Here is a 20,207-nt window from a genome sequence, read left to right as displayed (position 1 = left end):
AATCTGTTTTCTTAATTTTAAAAAAAAGCTGAAAAATCCTAATCATTCAAGTCAATTAAAATTCTTCAAATGGCCTGGCCGATGTGGCTCAGTGGTTGAACATCAATACATGAACCAGGAGGTTATGGTTGGATTCCTGAGTTGCAGGCTTGATACCCAGTAGAAGCCATGCAGGAGGCAGCCAAACCATGATTCTCTCTCATCAGTGATGTTTCTATCTCTCTCTCCCTTCCCCTTCCTCTCTCTGAAATCAATAAAAATGTATATTTTTTAAAAATTCTACAAATGCACAAAAGAAAATTATGTTGAGGTATGACTCCTGAACCTAGACCTTCCTTCTATTTTGGAGTCATTCCACATGAGGAATTATTTTTCGATGTTCATTTTCACAAATTGCTTAACAACATGCTGTCCAACTTTCCATTTAGTATACCTTATCTTCTCTCTACACACTATGATTTCTCTGAAGAAAAATTGCCTAAATATTTCAGCAATTTAACTAGTGGGAAGCAAAGAATTAAGATTATAGATACAAAGGTGCTATAATTGTGTTTTAATCAGCTTATTAAATACAACATGAACATGTATCAATCAACTAACATTTAATTTCATGGTCCATGATTCAAAATTGTCAAAAGTGCAACAGTGAAAAGTTATCAGCATTTACTTAACAATTTGTTTCCAATTTTCTTTGAACTAATGTAAACCACACAAAATATTGTATGACAATTGTTACATGTCCTTATGGACAGAAAGAAGACATGATTAGAAATTGTATTAAAATACAAATATAACTGAAATTTATCTTTCTTGTGAGGTATTACCAAGGTGGACCAAATAGAAAAATATCTACATATATAAAAAACACAACAACATAATTATTTAAGTTGGGGAACTAAATACATGAATCTTTAAAATACTATTTCAAATTTATATCCTCAACAGATAAAGCTTCACTGATGAAACAAATTACTGAGCTAGTTTGTTTTAAACTGTTGCTGCAAAAAATAAAAATAAATCTCTATAAATCTCATTTAGGAAGTAAGCTGCCTAATTGCACTTCGATTTAGGAGTATTTCCCAAAGACTTCCCCATTACACAGTCACATTTGACTTGTGATGCAAGTACACTTATCTTCTGTCCTCCACAGAAAAAAGTAGTTTTTCATGATCTGAAGATTCATAATTTAGTTTATCTAAATTCTACATTTGTTAAGAAGCGGTGAAAATTATTAAGAAAAGTCAGCAATTCTTTCCTCTAAAATTTTGCTTGGTAGCAAAAATCACTTTACTGTTTTTGTTTTTGTTATAGAGGTATTTTATTCTAAAATTTTTTAAATTAAATTTATTTTTTAAATTTAAATTCTTTATTGTTTAAAATCTTAATTGTTTAAAATCTTACTTTATTGTTTAAAATCTCCCCCCCCCCCCCGACCTCTCCCCACCCACCCCCAACCCCCAGCACATGCCCTCACCCTCCCTGTCTTATTCTAAATTTTTGGGGGGTGACATTGATTAATAACATTATATAGATTTCAAGGTCTGTGTCTCACCATTATTTTTCCCTCAGGTAGAGAAGGGCCTGAGGGTAAGAGTCATTAACATCATTTACTAAGACAAAAAGATTCAATTGTGATTAGAGGATACCTTTTATTGCAGTCAGGAACAGTTATTAAGGATGTCTTCTCACAAAACAACATACTAACTACAGTGCAAATTAAACAAAGTCTAGAAGGCAGAGGAATCCCTGCCCTTGATGAAGTTGATATAATCTGTTTCTAGTATTTAAAATTACAACGTTTATTCTAAATAAGGTATTTTTTAGGTAGAAATAAGCAGACAATGTGAAGAAAAGGGAGTAAAAATCGTGAGCCAAGGTTAAATACTTCATCTGAATCTGCAGAGTCAGATTCCTTAATTCATTATCTTATTTAACTAAATGAGCTGTAGTGTGTGCTGGTTACTGTTCTAGGCATCAGCCACCCAGTGGTTAATAAGACAAAGTATGAGTTCTCATTGAACTTACATTCTAGTGAGGAGACCCAGAAAAAATTGCTATAAATATTTACGTGTGCCTATGTGGAAACGTGTGTGTGTGTGTGTGTGTGTGTGTGTGTGTGTGTACAATGTGAGAAAGCTGTTCAGGGGCATGGAGGTAGATCAGAAAAGGCCTCACATATACGTAGCAATTACGACATGCCAAGTGTAGGCTGGCAATGAGGATAGACTATGATAGAAGACACATACTAGTATTCTGCCATTCTAGTATACTCACATGGGAGATCCAGATAAACTAACAGGAAAATATTGCCACTACCTATGTAAGCTTGGCAGGTTGGTAACCCCTCATCATGAATAGTGGCACCAACCTTCCAGGGTTATTGGGGGCATCAGATGTTTATAAAACATTTGGCATAGTGCCTGGTAAACTGCTAATTTTATTATTATAGTTAAGTGCCCATGTTGTAGATAACAAGAATGAGATTTATGGAAATTGAAGATAGCAGAAAGGGGGAAAGGATAATAAAGGTCTTTAAAAATAAAAAAGGGAAGAAAGCTGGGTTCACATAAGGACCTACAAGGTACACTGCAAATTATATGTATAAACCTACAGAAAATAGACAATGGAATCACATCACACACTCAATTAAGTGGCAAGAATTAAACTACACATGATCAACAGAGAATAGATGAGAGAACAATCCATTTACTACAAGTGTCTCTGTTGCTATTTGACTCACCAAGAGAATATTTCAGAGTGAATGAGGTTTATAGGAAAAAAATATCTATAGTCTACAGGCAGTCTCAGATCCCATATGTGAAGTTTAAACACCTCACCTCACTGAGTGTGTCTAATATAGAAAACAAAACAAACAAACAAATAAAAAAACAGCCAAGGGTCCTTATGACTTTTATTAAATTCAGCTTTAAAACTTAGCTCCAGAAATTCTCTCCCTCTCCTTCTGTCTCTCTCTTGCCACCTCCCAGACATAGCCTTTCCTCCCCAATAATCAGCAACCTCTGAGGCAGCAGAAGCCTGGACCTGACTAATAGTCACATGGTCTGGATCTCTGGCAGACTAAAGACAACATCTTGACCTAAGTTATGTTTCAGTTCCTGAGCCCTGAGTTGGAACAACCTCCTGGTAACTTGCTCATGAGACCAGACAAAAAAAACACCAGAAAAGACCCCATAGCTCCTGCAGACCTTAAGAAATGATCACTCATGCATGTGGGGTGCATGCTTTCATGCTGTTTCCGCCAAATTCTCACTCTGCCATCTGCATGATGCAACTGGAAACGTGATTCATCGGACCACATGACTTTTTTCCAATGCTCGACTATCCAATCCTTGTGTTCCTGTGCGAATTGGAGATGTTTTATCTTGGTAACTGCAGACAGCAAATGTGTTCGAACAGGCCTTCGGCTTCCATATCCCATACAATGCTATGTACGGCTAATTTGCCTACATATGTCAGGTGGTCATAATAATCTGGCCACTCACGTTCAAATATATCCCACATTCAAAGGCTGTTAAATCGCGTTGTTTACCCATATCTTCAGAAAAAAAATCACTTCCACTATCGTGGTAAACAACCTGCTTCCCTATTTATAATGGTCTGGCCCTCTAGCAACTTCAGCGCAAAATTATAGCTAATTTGCCTACAAACGTCAGGTGGTCATAATAATCTGGCAACTCAGTGCAGAAGTATCAATAAGTCCTTCCAAAAAAGAAGTCTTTGGAAATACATTCCAAAAAAAAAATTCTACAAATACATTCATTGGGCATTTACTCTGTGCCTGTGTATTCACACTAACAAGTATACACACAAAATCATATTTCCCATTATAATTTTAGGATTTCCACTTACCTTGGGGGGGAAAAATATCTGGCCCCAATAAAAAACAAAAGTCATCATATGGAACAACAATTACAATAATGATAATGATAGCAGTTAATTTTGGGCCGTGTATCGTGCCTTTAGACTTCCTATGAAGTACTTTATCCTGGTTCTACCTGCAAAAAAACTTACTCTTAGATTAAGTAATTTACCTGAAGATCTAACACTTTGGACATGATGAGGTTGGGACTCACCCATGTCTGTCTCTTAATCATTTTGTACTACTTCTCCATTTTAAAGACTCAAGCTTTCCCATGTGCATTCTGACTTTTTAAATGTAGAATTTATGGGCACAAAATAATTCTCCCATGTAGTATGTTACACTAAGTAACTAAAATGAATGATCAGTGCCTTAAATGTGTGCAACTTTTGTCCTCCAGGGCTAAAACCTTCTTTGTGTTATTACTATTTCATACTGCACAACTTTTATCTTTAAATGGTACATAAATTAATCAAGTAAGAACTCAAAAATACAATGACATATAAAAGGAATATGATATTGTTTAAAGTCAGGGAACATTTCTCAAAAATTTGAGAAGTGGGTGCCACCAGATTCTCATTAAACTAGTTTATGCCTACAGTAGGTTTAATAACCTCCAGTTTTTTTGAAGTGCAAATTTTACCTGGATCATTATGGGAATGAGGCACCACAAAGACTTGAAGGGGCTTAGTGTCCCAGTCATTAAGTTTATAGGTAATGTCAAATCCTTGTTTCCAAACTCCACCATCTGGATTGTCAAAAGGAATTAAACTGTAAACATCCAACATCTAAAAATATAAAAGACAAATAAAAGGTTTAATTATGTATAACCATTATTAATTTAAACTTAATGCTGAAAAATATTTGTTCAAAACTACTTATTGTTATACTTTAAGTATATATTTTACAAGATAAAGCTATTTCTGTAGACATGAAGGGTTCAAGGCAGAAAACATTTAATCACCATTCAAAGGCTTAAAATGCTACCTGGATTACATAACTATCCTGATTAGTAACCCCCTTCCCCATCTGCTTCTAATAAAAAAAATAATTCCATTCAATTCCTCTTCCCCTGCTTTATTTCCAATACAATTTAATAGGAATAGGTAGTAACTAAACAGCAAACCAAAAAAATTAATTATGACCAGATTAAAAAACAATTTACTGAAAATTACTTTTACTTCAAGTTGTCATTATTTTATACTCAATCTCTTATATTTTAAAATCTGTATCTTAATGAAAATGCATCTATTTCTATTCTTTCATTTAGCATATGTTATGTTTACCTTTTTTATTCTAAAAATAAAACTACAACAAGAATGACTAGGTTAAAAATGGAAGAATATTTTTAAATTGAGATTTAGCTTTTAAGTGTTCAAACGCTTTCTAAGTTTCCAAAGCAGTATTCCTTCTACATAATAATATATTTTGAACACAAGGGAAAAATATTTATTGCCCTCTCCCTCAAAATAAAAACCCTAAAAATTTTTATTCTCCATACTCTCTATAATATTAAATATGACAACAGAAACACCCTTTGGTAAAATTTCACCCTTGCCTTACCTCTGACCAATATGTCTGATATTTTGGATATATATAAATACATATAAATAAATATATTAGGACATATATAAAGCTCTCGCTGGTGCCAATTGCACATGTGTGTTTCGATCTGTCATTATCGATCGCGAATTTGGTTGATACTTCTATTATAGAGAAAGGGCGAATAGCAATATTAAAATATTTCTTCTAATTAATTTCCTTTCAATGTGCATGAATTCGTGCACCAGGCCACTAGCTAATACATAAATGAGTTAGAAAACTTTGTAAAGATATCAAGCAAACTACATAAAAGTGAATACAAAGTATTTTAAGGCAATAATATATTTCTCACTTCAGAATTTATGACTTTAATAAAGTAAAATATAATGCTCTAAGGATAAGTCAACAAATCTTTGGGAACCAGCTGGCCAAGGGAGGATGTGTTAGCAGTCTCTGCTATTTCTCCCAGTTCTTTCTTTAGTCTGCAGAACTCCCAGTCCTGCTGCCTCCCTCTGCCTGCATTCCATGGTTTATCCTACCTTCTTTCTGTCCATCCCAAATTTAGACCCACCCCTACCAAAAAAAGTTTTTTTGTTCCTCTTTAAAAGGAGTGAATTAAAACCTGAAAAAGCCAAGCCTCACAGAAATAGATATCCCTTCAAATCACAGGATAGGATCCTAATCCTATCTGAACCTGGCCACACACTAGCTGATGAGGTTGCAGGCGTAAGACCTGGCCAGCTCCACTGTTCCCAGTTTTCAGCTTGGCCTGTGAGCCATGTCCTCAAGGTCATACCATGTTCTCTGTCCCCAGGAGTTAATAAAAATTCCTACTTAGAAGCCAGGACACAGCCAACTCATTTTATCCAAGTTTAAAATATTCACCCCATAGGGTCCTGTCACCAAGTTCCAATTTCTGGTCTAAGGTATAAGGTTAAGTCTATAGCTCTCTGCTATTTTGCAGAACTAAAAAATATGAGTGACACACCCGAAGTTTAAGAAAGGCAAAAGTTCTTTCTTTCCTAGTCTTCAACTCCACTATCCTCTAGAACAGTGTGATCAAAGAGAATAATGCAAGCCAAATATGTAATTTTAAATTTTGTAGTAAAATGGGATAGGCAAAATTAATTTTAATGACATTTTATTTTAGGCCAATATATTCAAAATACTATCTCAATATGTAATCAATATAAAAATGAACAAGATACTTTATAGATTCTTTTTTTCATACTAAATCTTCAACACTTTGTGTGTAAATTATATTTCAAGCACGTTTCAATTCAAACTAGCCACATTTCAAATTCAGTAGCCACATGTGGCTGCCATAATGGACAGTACAACTCTAGAATATTTCTCTTCCTTCTCATAAAGGCATATTCAGCAAAAATAATCTAACCCTACACTCTGCGAAACCTATAATGTATAACAGTGACATAGTAAGAGGAAGGCTCTTCTTGTACTCTCCAAAAGAAGGTAAGAAAATCTCTTTGGCCAAATTTAAAACTCTAAAGGTCTCCAACTGTTACAAAAAAAAAGACTGAAGAAGTATACAAAATGGCCATATTCACAAAGTATAAAATAAAATAAAAAATCAGAAGCACAAAATTACTGAATTTTATCACTAAAAAAGAATATTAATGATCTTATAATTAATCAAATCACAGAAACTAGAATCCAGAGAATTTAAGTAACTTACTAAGTCAGAACAGATACCAGATCAAATCTAAAAAAACAAAACCCAGTGATTATTAACTAATGTATACATTACCTGCACATCTGCATTCTGACTTCCGCTTTGTGAAGCAAATAGACAGTCTTCAGGGTCAACTGTGAGGGACAATTTTTTCGATGGCAGAAAAGGTGAGCCAGCACGTTGGCTGAAATTGCCTTGTGAACTTTTTGGCCCATCCTCCACAGACTCACTCAAATTGATGACCGAATCTCTAATATTTGAGATGATCTCATTATTCTCAGCTAGCAAATGCTCCAAATGGTCTATTTTTTCTTGCAACATTGAGAGCTGGCCCTACAATAAAAAAGAGGCAGCTATATGAAACTCTAACATAGCTCTGAGACACCCATATTTTTTTTAAAATTATGTGCCTACTCAAGAGGTCAGCCACTCATGCTTCACTTTCCACTTTTATAAGTGGGGTCACAGAAAGCATTAATCGCTGAATGGTTGAAATACAGATTTACAGCAGAAAATCTTCTCCATGGCTGCAATCTTTGTTTAATCATATTTTAAAAAGAGCAACAAAAGTACAAAAAATATTGGGGGATATATTTCCTATTACCCCCACACCCAGCCCTAAAATATATTTTGTTCTCTAAAATCACTAAGTACAACAACATATTATATTCAGGTATAAAACTTTAAATTTAACTGTAAAAGATTCTAGTTATTCCCAAAAGTCAAAAAGTGACCTTTAAACCTGAAAACAATCATTTCATCTCAATCAGTAACACTAGTGGACAATCCTAAATAAGAACTGTGATCTACAGAAAAATCAGTTAGTCAACTGTTAATTAGCCATAAGCTTGAAAAAAAACTGACATGAATTGCCCCTCCTCCCCCCAAGTAACCACACATTATTAAGTCATTTAGACCGGTTATACTACATTGTGTGACTTTAGGTTTTTAATTGATCCTCACATTAATTATAGAGGCTTGCTCTCTCTATAACATAAACCTTGCTATATAGAATAACACCTTAGCTTATGAGAGCAAGGACAGTCTCTGTCTTGCTCACTCCTATTCCAAGGGTTCCAAATACAGAGTAGATAGTTATAAATTTGCCAAATGGCCTTCATATTTCTGGAAAGCAACTATAATTTTTTAGTGAACACCCACTATGCCAGGTATAATGCTACATGCTGGGAAGGCAGGAATGCATAAGATATGAGTCCCTATCTAAACACACACACAAGATGACATTGTAATAGAAATAGCCTATCCTTTTCCCCCAAAAGTCCATATTAGTGTTTAATAAAATAACTATATGCATAGTGAACAAACAACTCTAGATACTCAGAAACAAAAAATTCTATCACCAGTAAGTAACAGAAAGACAGAAAGGAGGAAGGGAAAAGAGAAAAGAAGCTAAAACACTAAATGTCCAAAAGTGAAGGACTGGTCAATATCTAATATCACAGAACAGTTTTCAGGGACTGAAAAGTTAGGGATATAATTTTTTAAATAAAAATATATGAGAATGTACTTTCAGGAGATACAGTGGAGAAAAGGCAGTTTTTAAATAGTGTGTATGAATAAAATAGTATATATGACATGATGATCCCCTTTTGAAAAATAATACATAATTGAGATGGTAAAAACTGGTTATGAGCATTTATATTCTTTTAAAAAATGTTTTTTATTTTAGAAAGAAAGTAAGGGAAGGGAAAGAGAGAAACATCAATTGCCTTCCCCCTGCACACCTCCTACTGGGAACTGAGCCCATAACCCAGGCATGTGCCCTGGCAGGGAATAGAACTGGCGAACTCTCAGGACATAGGATGATTCTCAATCAACTGAGCCACACCAGCTAGGCTTCCTCTTTTGTCTGTTATGAACAGTTGTTTTTGTAATGGGGAGGCTGAAAGAAACAAGGTTTTTAATCTCATGTTACTGGTCAGCTCAACAAGGGAGAGGAGAAGTCAACAGACTGCTGTCTACCAAAAGAAGGCCATTTTAGCAAACTGTGAAAACTGACATAAGTCTGAAGGGACAAGGGAAGACATTTTAGAATAAGAAAAAAAAGCAGCCAAAATTAGAAGCAAATCAGCAGCAAATTACCTTGGGAGGTAGGTGAGAGAGATAACACTGGAGATGAATACTCAAAGCCCTGATGTACGAGAAACAAGGAGCACAAGACAGACATGTACCTCCTCAGACTTCAAAGATGCTCTCATAAGCCTCTCTACTTAATAGAGACAGAAATAGCCCCACACACATCAAAACTGCAGTCCTTTAAGATATCTGTCATCTCTAGGTGGGGTGGCATGTCTCCACAAGGTAGAACTCTGAAGCCTGTTCATCAGCATATATAGAAGCAGGAAGTGCGACATTTTAGCACAGAACTCATCCTGAAAGATAAGCCCCTAGCGAAAAGACAGAGAATATAGATCAGTTCATGACTAGAAATGGCAAAGCAAAGGAAACCTGATGATCAGTACAACACTAGTTCAGGGTTCAAAGAAAAACTAGTTGAATCATGTAGACTCCAGGTCAGCAAAGCTGTTGAGTAGTGTTATATATACTACAAGCCCTTTTTTATAAGCACACATTGATGTTGGTTGAACGTTTCTCAGAAGAAAGGCCATAGAGGACTCTTGGCATAACCCAAAGTTCACTCAAAAGAAGCTAAAAATATTTGAGAGCCAGGTACACAGCTGACTAATCTGTACCTATTTTCTAAAACAGACATACTATCAAAGGCTATCTGAAATAAGGGGAAAACTTTTTTTCACTCATTTATCACACCACCACAGCTTTTTGAAATCACTCCTGATGAATTCTATTGAATATTTCCAATGCTGAAAATGCAAGTCTACTTCAGTGATGCTTGCAATTTCTACCACAGCAGGTAACAACAGTAAATCAAGTTATTCTGATTGCAAGCAGAATTAGAACACATTGACTTATTCTGCCTGTAGTAAAGCTACACATCTCCATAAAATAAAGCCTTAGCTTAGTCTAAAATATCACCCCAATAATATTGTTATAAGTATGTATGATGACAGATGGTTACTAGACTTATGGTGATCACTTTGTAAGGTTTATATATGTTAAATCACTATGCTGTATACCTGAAACTAATATAATATTATGTCACCTATAATTCAAAATAAATTTTTTAAAATGTTAAAGGGAAAAAGACATTGATTCCAATGAAAATTAAAAGTTGTGCTGGAAAGGCAATAAATAAATAAATAAATAAATACCACCATCCTAGAGCTTTGAAAGATGCCACATGTTTTATCAGACACTTAATAGTGTATAAAAGAATATATGAGCACCGACTTTCTCCAGATCTTCCTGTACTTTCAGAAAAAGGTAATTCTGAAGCCATGCACACAGCAAAGCTGCCTATAGCTCAACAAACACACATCGAGAAAGAAGAGGGCTCCTTCCTGGTCCCATAACCCATGGAAGAGAATATTATTCCAAACAAACATTATAGGAGATGGATGTTTCATGAAAAAGGGTCCTGCAAGCACTAAAGATGATTTCAATATCATTGTTGCTTTAAAGATACAATCAATGATTAATACCTGGAATACTGTACTGAATGAAGTTCATGGAGAAAACTGTGGCCTAGAGATATGTCAACATAGTGGTTTAATGGAAATTATTTTTTAAACTATATTATGCAGGGAAGTAAAGTCTCCCTCCAAATAGCTGAAATTTTTGAGATACATACACTTCATAAGCAAATTCTGTATAAGACAGAGAAGAGTAGTATGACTTTAAAAGGATATGCTCATAGTCTACATTAAAATAATAGAAATGATAGGTAATGTTTCATTTGATGACAAGTCAAAGAGTACCAATGGTGATATTAAAAAAGACAAGTTCCTATAGTACAAAAAAAATTACATATGAGAAAACCACTTTATTTTTTGATTTGCTAATCAGTTCTCTAGGGAGGCCATGGTGTTGCACTGCTGAGGAGTGGGGAAGGAGATCATGGTATTTGATTTTTTTCTGCTTTTGGTGAGAGAAAAACTGAGCAAAAAAAAAATCATTGATATCAAAGACTTTTGAGAGAGAAAATTTAGAGCCTACTACAAGGCAAAATAGAATCAGTAACCACTCAGCCCTCTGAACAAAATCAATCAATGTGTGTCTATAAATTATCTGAAAAAAGTCTTATGTAATTATTTGCCCCTGGGTAAGACATGAGTTGCTGGGATTGGCATCACTGTGATCACTGAGGCATGCTGAATCTGCACACCTTCTTCTTCCTTCCTGTTACAATGAAAAAAACATGTGCCTTCTCCTCTCCCTACTTCAAAGGCCAACACTGCTGGTGAGCTCCAACCCCATCTCTCTCAGTTGCTCAAAGGCTGTATTTTGTGGTTAAACTCTCAACACTGCTTCATCAAAGTCCCCTTCTAAAAGCAAGTCATTCTCAATAATATAACATGTTTTATTAGGTCAAACTATAGGAAACTGACATTCTCATAAGTCAAAAGTAGTCATATGTCACCAATTTCTTTTTTTTAAAATATATTTTATTGGTTTTTGGGGGTTTTTTTACAGAGAGGAAGGGAGAGGGATAGAGAGTTAGAAACATCGATGAGAGAGAAACATTGATCAGGTGCCTCCTGCACACTCCCTACTGGGGATGTGCCCGCAACCAAGGTACATGCCCTTGACCAGAATCAAACCTGGGACCCTTGAGTCCACAGGCTAATGCTCTATCCAATGAGCCGAACCGGTTAGGGCTGTCACCAATTTCTTATGGTTCAACTTAACATCCTATCCTATCTTAAAAAAAAAAAAAAAAAGTCAAACTCCAGTGCTTTTCTTAGCCCTATATTCCCTTCCATGTCCCTATCCCCTTCATGGACATACAGGGGTTCTCAAGAATCTACACTCATTATCCCCCTTCCTTACAAACTCCCACTCACTCACTTGCCCATTCCAATCAGTACCTGCCCACAACTCCACCAAAATTGGTCTTGAAAAGTATCCAAAGTCTTCCATGTTGCCAAGCCTGATGAGCAAACAGTCTTCACCTCATTCATCATCACAAGGAGCATCTGGCACTCCTCCTTCCTATAAACTGTTTCTTCATTACCTGCCAGCACAACATACTCTTGGTTTTCCTCCTGCCAACTGTTTATCAATCTCCCTCTCTCATCAGTATCTAAATTGTGGAGTTCTCAATGTTAGTCCTTGAGCTCTCTGCCTTCTCTATACTACCTTAAATTATCTCATCCACTCTATGACTTAAATTCCATATTTTTGTATTGATGTTTTCCACATTTATATCTTGATCTGAAACCTCTTCTCTGAAAAAGAAAGGAAGGAAGGAAGGAAGGAAGGAAGGAAGGAAGGAAGGAAGGAAGGAAAAAAGAAAGGAAGGAAGGGAGGGAGGGAAGGAAGGAAGGGGACCCATCTATCCAAATGACTGACTTCTCAACTTGGGTTTCACACTTAAGTCCAAAAGACATCTTCACAAAAAAAGCTTTCTATAGTCCTTGAGTCTTCAGTAAGAATCTCCACCTTGTTGGTCACACATTCCCAAAATCTTGGTGGCATAACTGATTCTCCCTCCCTAACCCTGCTCACACATTCAACCCTGCTCATACATCCTACATGCTGTTTTCATCTTATCTCCAAAATAGTTATTGAATCAATTAACCTCCCTCCCTCTCAAATGCCACCACACTGGTCCAAGCCACAGATACTCTCTTCTAGCCTAGTAAAACAGTCTCTTAACTGATCTCTCATGTCCACATCCTTTAACCATACCCTAATACAATTCAATACCTTTCTTACATTCCAGTGTTCATTTCTCAATATATTGAAAATACCTTGCACCATAATCAATAAGGACCTGCATTTCTATCATTCCATCCTTTGCTTTCTTTTCTTCCCAAACTTAGCTTCACACTGTGAAAAAGATAATTCTAATTCATCTCATCCCCACCTCATCTCAATACCTTGGTACATACGATATCTACACTAATAAAAAGACAAAGATGCTAATTGACTGTACCTTCACTATGCCATAAGCCACACCCACCAGCCAATCAGAGCGACTATATGCAAATTAACCCAACCATGATGGCGGCTGGCAGCCACAGAGCTGGAGCAAGCAGGAGGCTTGGTTGCCCGGGCGATGGAGGAAGCCAAGCTTCCCGCCTGCCCTGAGCCGGCTGTGGCCTCTGCTCATGGCAACAAAGTTTCAATTATAGAAGACAAATAAATCCCAGATACCTGCTTCCAGCCAGCCTACACTGGGAGCTTGGGTAGCTGGGGGTTGTGGCCAGCCTGCAAACAGCCATCAGCCCCTCACCCAGGCTGGCCACACCCTCATGGGGTGAGGGCCCCCCCCTGGGGGGCTTAGCCAGCCTGAAAATGGCCCTCAGCCCCTCACCCAGAATGGCCAGGCACCCCAGCAGGACCCCCCACCCTGAAGGGGCTATGGCCAGCCTGCAAACGGCCCTCAGCCCCTCACCCAGGATGGCCAGGAACCCCAGTGGGGACCCCCCACACTGAAGGGGCTGTGGCCAGCCTGAAAACAGCCATCAGACCCTCACCCCATGAGGGTGTGGCCACACCCTCATGGGGTGAGGGTCCCTGCTGGGGGGCATGGCCAGCCTGCAAACAGCCCTCAGCCCCTCACCCAGGCTGGCCAGGCACCCCAGTGGGGACCCCTCCTGAAGGGGCTGTGGCCAGCCTGCAAACAGCCATCAGCCCCTCACCCAGGCTGGCCAGGCACTCCTATATAATAAAAGGGTAATATGCAAATTGACCCTAACAGCAGAATGACTGGGAATGACTGGTCACTATGACACACACTGACCACCAGGGGGCAGATGCTCAATGCAGGAGCTGCCCCCTTGTGGTCAGTGTGCTCCCACAGGGGGAGCTCTGCTCAGCCACAAGCCAGGCTGATGGCTGCCAGTACAGACGTGGTGACGGGAGCCTCTCCTGCCTCCTCAGCAGTGCTAAGGATGTCCGACTGCAGCTTAAGCCTGCTCCCCGCTGGCAAGTGGACATCCCCCTGAGGGCTCCCGTGCTGCCAGAGGGATGTCTGACTGCCAGCTTAGGCCCAATCCCCCAGGGAGCGGGCCTAAGCCAGCAGGTGGTCATCCCCCAAGGAGTCCTAGACTGCGAGAGGGCACAGGCCGGGCTGAGGGAGCCTCCCAAGTGCACAAATTTTTGTGCACCGGGCCTCTAGTTCTCTAAAGTTCTTCAACTCTCCCTCATATGTCCGCTCTGCATAACCTTCCCCAGCCATCCTATCTAAAATAGATAGGCCTCTCACATATTACACTCTATGTCAACTTATTTTTTGTTTCTTTCACAGAATTTCTATCAATTTTATTCAGGTATTTCTTCCCCATGTCCATCACTAAATGAATCTCTATATTGGGAACAGGAACCATTCATTATTGTACCCTAATGCCTAGCACAATAACTGGTGCAAAATACAGAAATGAGCAAAAGCACGATTACAATTGTAAGTATGTGAATTAGAGTTTATTCTTGTATTATTATTTAGTAAGTATTATATTTTCCATGTGAACTACTGTAAACCTGCTTTTGCGCACCCCTGTATTTATTGAGGTGGGAAAGTTAAAAAGAAAAACAGTGATATTTTTTTCTATGGAAGTATTAAATGTCTTTTTTGGGCACATAAACCTACACCAAAAATAACACAAATAAAAATAACACTAACTGGCCCTGGCCAGGTAGTATGGTTGGTTAGCGCATCATTACAATATGCCAAAGTTACAGATTCAATCTCTGGTCAGGACACATACAAAAACAAGCAACCAATGAACACATTAGTAAGTGGAATAACAAAATCAATGTCTCTCTCTCTTCCTGTCTCTAAAATCAAGAAATTAAAAAATAACAATTTTTAAAGTAAGGAAAAAAAAAGAATCTTTACTGTAACCCAAAAAGAAATAAAGTCCTAAATAATAGGGTGACAGTTTAAGAAATGACAAAAACTGATCCATTCTTGGCCACAGGTGACAATCATGACCTCATGAGTAGGGTAAAATATGTGGCTCCTTTTCTTGGGAAAAGATTGTGGATTCTGTACAGTCAGTCCACATTCACTACCATCAGTAACCAATGGGCTACAATTGATGCAGGGGAGAGACAGACTTTGGAAAAAGAAACTGTAGATGATGCTAGAATCCTTCATACCATGCTAGTGATATAAGATCTTCATTCAATCAAATCTAGTTTCTAGTTAAGAAAACTTTAGAGGAAATGTTATTACACATTTAATATAACCACCAATGGCAGTATTCAAAAGAAATAAAACCTTACCACAATGTACGTGTGGGTATGTATCTGAAACTCCAAATTTCTAACATCTTTCATCATCTTTCATTTTTACCCTCTTCAAATCTAATTGTGTTAGAGTCAGCCACATCAGGATTTTTCTGGACTTTGATTCTATCACTGAATGTGCCATGCCCACCATGTAGCAAGTGTGGTGAGGTGAGCAGAGTACAACAAGAACCCTCAGAATCATATGCAAGGCTGGTCATCATAACAAATTCCAGGAATTCATCCTGAAATCTCAGTAAGGGCCCCAGCCAAGAGAATAACATCACTAAAATGGCAGCTTCCGTCCTCCCACAAAGATAAAACAATTAGCTATCCATGAACAAAAACAATCCTGGGAGATCTCTTACAAAACTTTAGTAACACAGTTAAACAAAAAAATCTGAGAATGACCACACACACAAAAGAAGGAAGACAGCTTCATTTTGCCTGCATCATCCCATCCCCCAAGCCAGTACTGCTAAACACCAAAGGGAACTCTCCAGCTAGAAAGAGTTCCCTTTGCTGGGAAAGAAGAATGGGTAAGTGAAAAGCTTCCCCAGCCTTCACTGCACAGAGACATATAAAGACAGCTCAGAACAAGGAAGAAAAGCAAGAGCTACCAATAGCAGCCATATAGAAAGAGCAACACAGGTTCACAGTGACCTGCTCTACGGACAAACCCCGCTTTCACCACCAAAGAAGGACCAACCCAAAAGCCAGCACAGCTGCCGTGAAAGCCCTGCAGATTTCACCAGTTTTAGCCCAATTTATTGGCATTCGCTAATGCCAGCTACCTATGTTCCACCTTCCTCCCTCCCCATCATCTCTGGAGACAAGAAATCACACCAGCAGCCAGCCCAGGCCTCTGAGGCTGCAGAAATTCAAGACTCCAGTCTTTTTATTATTTTTTTAAATATATTTTATTGATTTTTTACAGAGAGGAAGGGAGAGGGATAGAGAGAAACATCGATGAGAGAGAAACATTGATCAGCTGTCTCCTGCACACTCCCCACTGGGGATGTGCCCGCAACCAAGGTACATGACCTTGACCGGAATTGAACCTGGGACCCTTGAGTCCACAGGCCAACGCTCTATCCACTGAGCCAAACTGGTTAGGGTACTCCAGTCTTAAGTCCCACAGTTAATCCCCATTGCCATGGGGCTAGCTGTGCACTTGTATACCATGAACCTGAACCCTGTCATCAGTCTCCACTTTCTATGTATGCTCAGGAAGACTATGCAGCCATGGGAGAGCATATCTATAGCTAAGGTCCCACAGTTGCTTGTGGCCCCAGATGAAGCCCTGTCTTGTCACTGGCCTGCACTATCACACACCTGCAGCTAGACCAGCCGTGGGCAAACTACGGCCCGCGGGCCGGATCTGGCCCGTTTGAAATGAATAAAACTAAAAGAAAAAAAGACCGTACCCTTTCATGTAATGATGTTTACTTTGAATTTATATTAGTTCACACAAACACTCCATCCATGCTTTTGTTCCGGCCCTCCGGTCCAGTTTAAGAACCCATTGTGGCCCTCTAGTCAAAAAGTTTGCCCACCCCTGAGCTAGACACTCCAGCTGTGCACCTGCACACCCCCAGCCTAAACTGTCATTAGTATCCACTACTGTGTGCCCATGTGAGACTGAGCAATCACAGTAGTGCATATCAACAAGTGCCCCTGCAACTACCGGTGCACCCACAGTTGGCCCCAGCCCAGGCTGCCTGCCTTGTCTCCCACTACTTACATGTATGTTTGCAACCAGCCCCTGCCTCTACAGAGGGCCTTAGCAGCTAACCCCCAGAGCTGAATGTATACACACCACCTGTTCTAGCCACCAGGGCTGTCTGGCCTTCATCCCTAGCCTCTGGACCTGGAGGTGCCACTGAGGACCCTTGCAGTCACTGCAGACACTCTGCAACATTTGCCAAGGACCACACAGTTGTCAATGCTGTGGAGGCCTGTGGACTGAGTAAAAAAAAAAAAAAACCCACACCAACCCTGAAACCTATACAGTAACACATCCTGCACTGGGTGCCCTGCAGGCTAGACATAGGGTCACAGCATGCTCCAGCATCCCTCACCCACAGGTGAAAAGCTTCCCTTACTGAAGTCAGTTCACAAAGTTTAAACCGCTGTTTGTTGTGATTTATTACAGCAATAGAAAATTAATACACCTGGCAAAGAGTTGAACCAATATAAAACTTAGAAAGTATCCTTACACTTAAGAGTCCCTGTCAGAGGAGGCTGCCCAAGTCCCCATGCAAAGTAGAGAGCTGTGAGCCTGAGGAGCTATGGCATTGGAGCAATGGAGGCTGAGACCATGCCACTTTATATGCTGTTTCCCCAGGAGCATATTTTGTTCTCAGTAAGGGTTTCCCCAGCCTTCACTGCACAGAGACATATAAAGACAGCTCAGAACAAGGAAGAAAAGCAAGAGCTACCAATATAGCTTATCTTTCAAACTATCCCCTTCTGCAAAAATGATTTCCTATTGAAATTATTCTTTGAAATTTTTCCTTATGATATATTTATCTTTTCTTAGGTGTGCTGATCAACGATCTGGCTTCTGACAATTTGAATACAAGCTGCTTAATTTTATTAACATCTGCTACACAATAATCTTAATCTAACAAACTATAGAATAAAGGAGGCAGGAAAAAACTTTATGGTTAAAAATATTTTTCAGGGAAAGAAACACCAACATCTCCATTTTCAACAGTTTGGGGACTAATAAATAAAAAGTGTATTTAGCAGTTCTGGAGCTATGGTGGGGCAAGTGAAGTAAGAGGCTATTGAAGTTGGCCAGGTAAACACCTTGGTGTCTTGGGCCAGGGTGGTGGAAGTGGAGGAATGTGAAAGCATTTGACAGGACTGATGAATTAGGAAAGGAGAGGGCAAGAAAAATGGCCTTTTTCTTGCTAAGGCAACTGGCAGGATGATAGGTGGCATTTTAGGAAAATAAATGCTGGGGAAGGAGCAAAGTGAGAGGCAAAGGTTCTGTTCTGGAACTACTAGATAGCTCAGTGGTGTTATGAGGTAGATATGAAAGTCTGAAAATCAGGAAAATATATAAACTTGAGTGGCCACTATAAATATGAATTTAAAGCAGTGGGAATGAATGGGATTACCTAAGAGAGAGTGCACAGAGCTGCTTTTTATAATTGTAAAAGGCTCACCAGGCGATTCTCACACATCTGCAGTTAAGAACCATTGCATTAAAGCTAAATATAGGGTCTGTGATTTGGTAAAAGAGCAGATGCTTTCCACTAGGGGTTTTCACCACTAGTGCAGTAGTTCTCAGTCAGAGGCTATTCAACTATATACAGGAAAATCCTGCTTTTCAGTTAGATCTCAAGCACTTAACAGCAAAGTATTTTGGTTTGATAGAATGACAAGTAACCCCTCAAGTGACTGCTCTAAGATGTGTAGTGTTGATGCCAAAAAGAGTACAAACTGGGGCTGTGGCCATAGTTAGGTATCTAACTCTACTTCTGCAAGGCACAAATCAACAAGGCACAAATCACAGCTGCAAATGACTTTTTAATGATATTTTCCAGACCCAGGGCTTATCATGCCTGAATCTCTTCCAAGGTATTATCTTTATACTGCCACTGTTCATTCAAAGAAATAAATGCCCTCACCATGTGAGCATAAAGAATACTTAATTATATAATACCTTGCTAAAACACAAGCGCAATGCATTCTTTGCCCTGGCAAATCATATTCATAACCTCACACATGCCTAGATGTGACAGTAACAGAGGCTGCTAGATGCAGGATACAGATATATGACAAGAGTCCCTGCACTGGGGTTGTGAAGGGAAGAGCTGGGACTCGCAGCTCACCATCCCTTGCTCAGGTAGGGTACTCAAAAGACTGTGGCTGCACCTGGGTAAACATTCTGCAGCTGCAAGAATCCCTATAGAAGATGCTCAACCCACACCTAAAATAACAACAGGCCACTCAGGTTTCCCCCACCTTTGTAATCCCCACCCTCTCACCACCTCCAAAAGCATGGTCATGATTCCAGTTGCTGGCACTTTCTTCTGCTCCAGGACACAGCTCCATCTCCACTCTGTGAGCTTCCAGATGTATATTTAAATTAGAACCATATGAACCCCACCTGCACTAGCCTAATGCAGCATCACAGAAACCACTGCCTATTGAGGCAACATTTTAGGCACCAAGTTGCTATATAAATGAAATTCTGCCAGACAGGTATCTATTATTAGAAAAAGGACCTGTAAATAAGGCAAAATGTTTGGATTATAAAATATTTTCATACAATGCAGCATTATTACTTTCAAATACATTTAATAACTGCATCAAGTAGTGCTAAGCAAATTAAGTGTTGTCTAATAGAATATTTAATTCAATACTTGTCAAATTGTTCTGTGGAACATTATTTTCTTTATACTTTTTGCCAAAAAAAAAAAGTGTGTTTTTTTTAACCATACTGATTTTTCTTCTAAAATGTATTTTTACTGTATTTCTCTTCTGAGATAATATGTCAACAGTATATTTTACCCAAGACTACTCATGGAAGTTTATGAGATGTACTTTTATACCGCAACAATTCCCAGAGAACCACAGTCATACTGTCATATGTCATCTGGCCAATGATTGCTGGTCTATGTTGGTCATCTTTCTTATATTTTTTGACATATGCCTGTCTTTTTATAAAGGTGTTATTATGCACTATCCATTTATACTATCTAAACTCCCATGGATGAATGGCATATATTGTATTTTAGGACC

General features: G+C 38.7%; 1 protein-coding gene across 1 annotated transcript in view; it reads right to left on the bottom strand.

Annotated features, from left to right (window-relative positions):
• The window catches only part of MAN2A1 (mannosidase alpha class 2A member 1), a 161,775-nt gene that overhangs the window by 129,554 nt on the left and 12,014 nt on the right, over positions 1–20,207 (bottom strand). The window contains exons 2-3 of the mRNA XM_070412430.1: positions 7,191–7,448; positions 4,524–4,668 (exon numbers count right to left, since the gene is read on the bottom strand). Coding sequence (XP_070268531.1) covers positions 4,524–4,668; positions 7,191–7,448 — 403 coding nt within the window. The remainder of the gene's footprint in view (positions 1–4,523; positions 4,669–7,190; positions 7,449–20,207) is intronic.

This window comes from Myotis yumanensis, unplaced genomic scaffold, assembly GCF_028538775.1.
Source record: "Myotis yumanensis isolate MYYU_CA2020_CCGP unplaced genomic scaffold, mMyoYum1.0.hap1 SCAF_4, whole genome shotgun sequence".
In the NCBI taxonomy this organism is placed as follows: domain Eukaryota; kingdom Metazoa; phylum Chordata; class Mammalia; order Chiroptera; family Vespertilionidae; genus Myotis; species Myotis yumanensis.
This window is presented reverse-complemented; position numbering and strand designations above follow the sequence as displayed.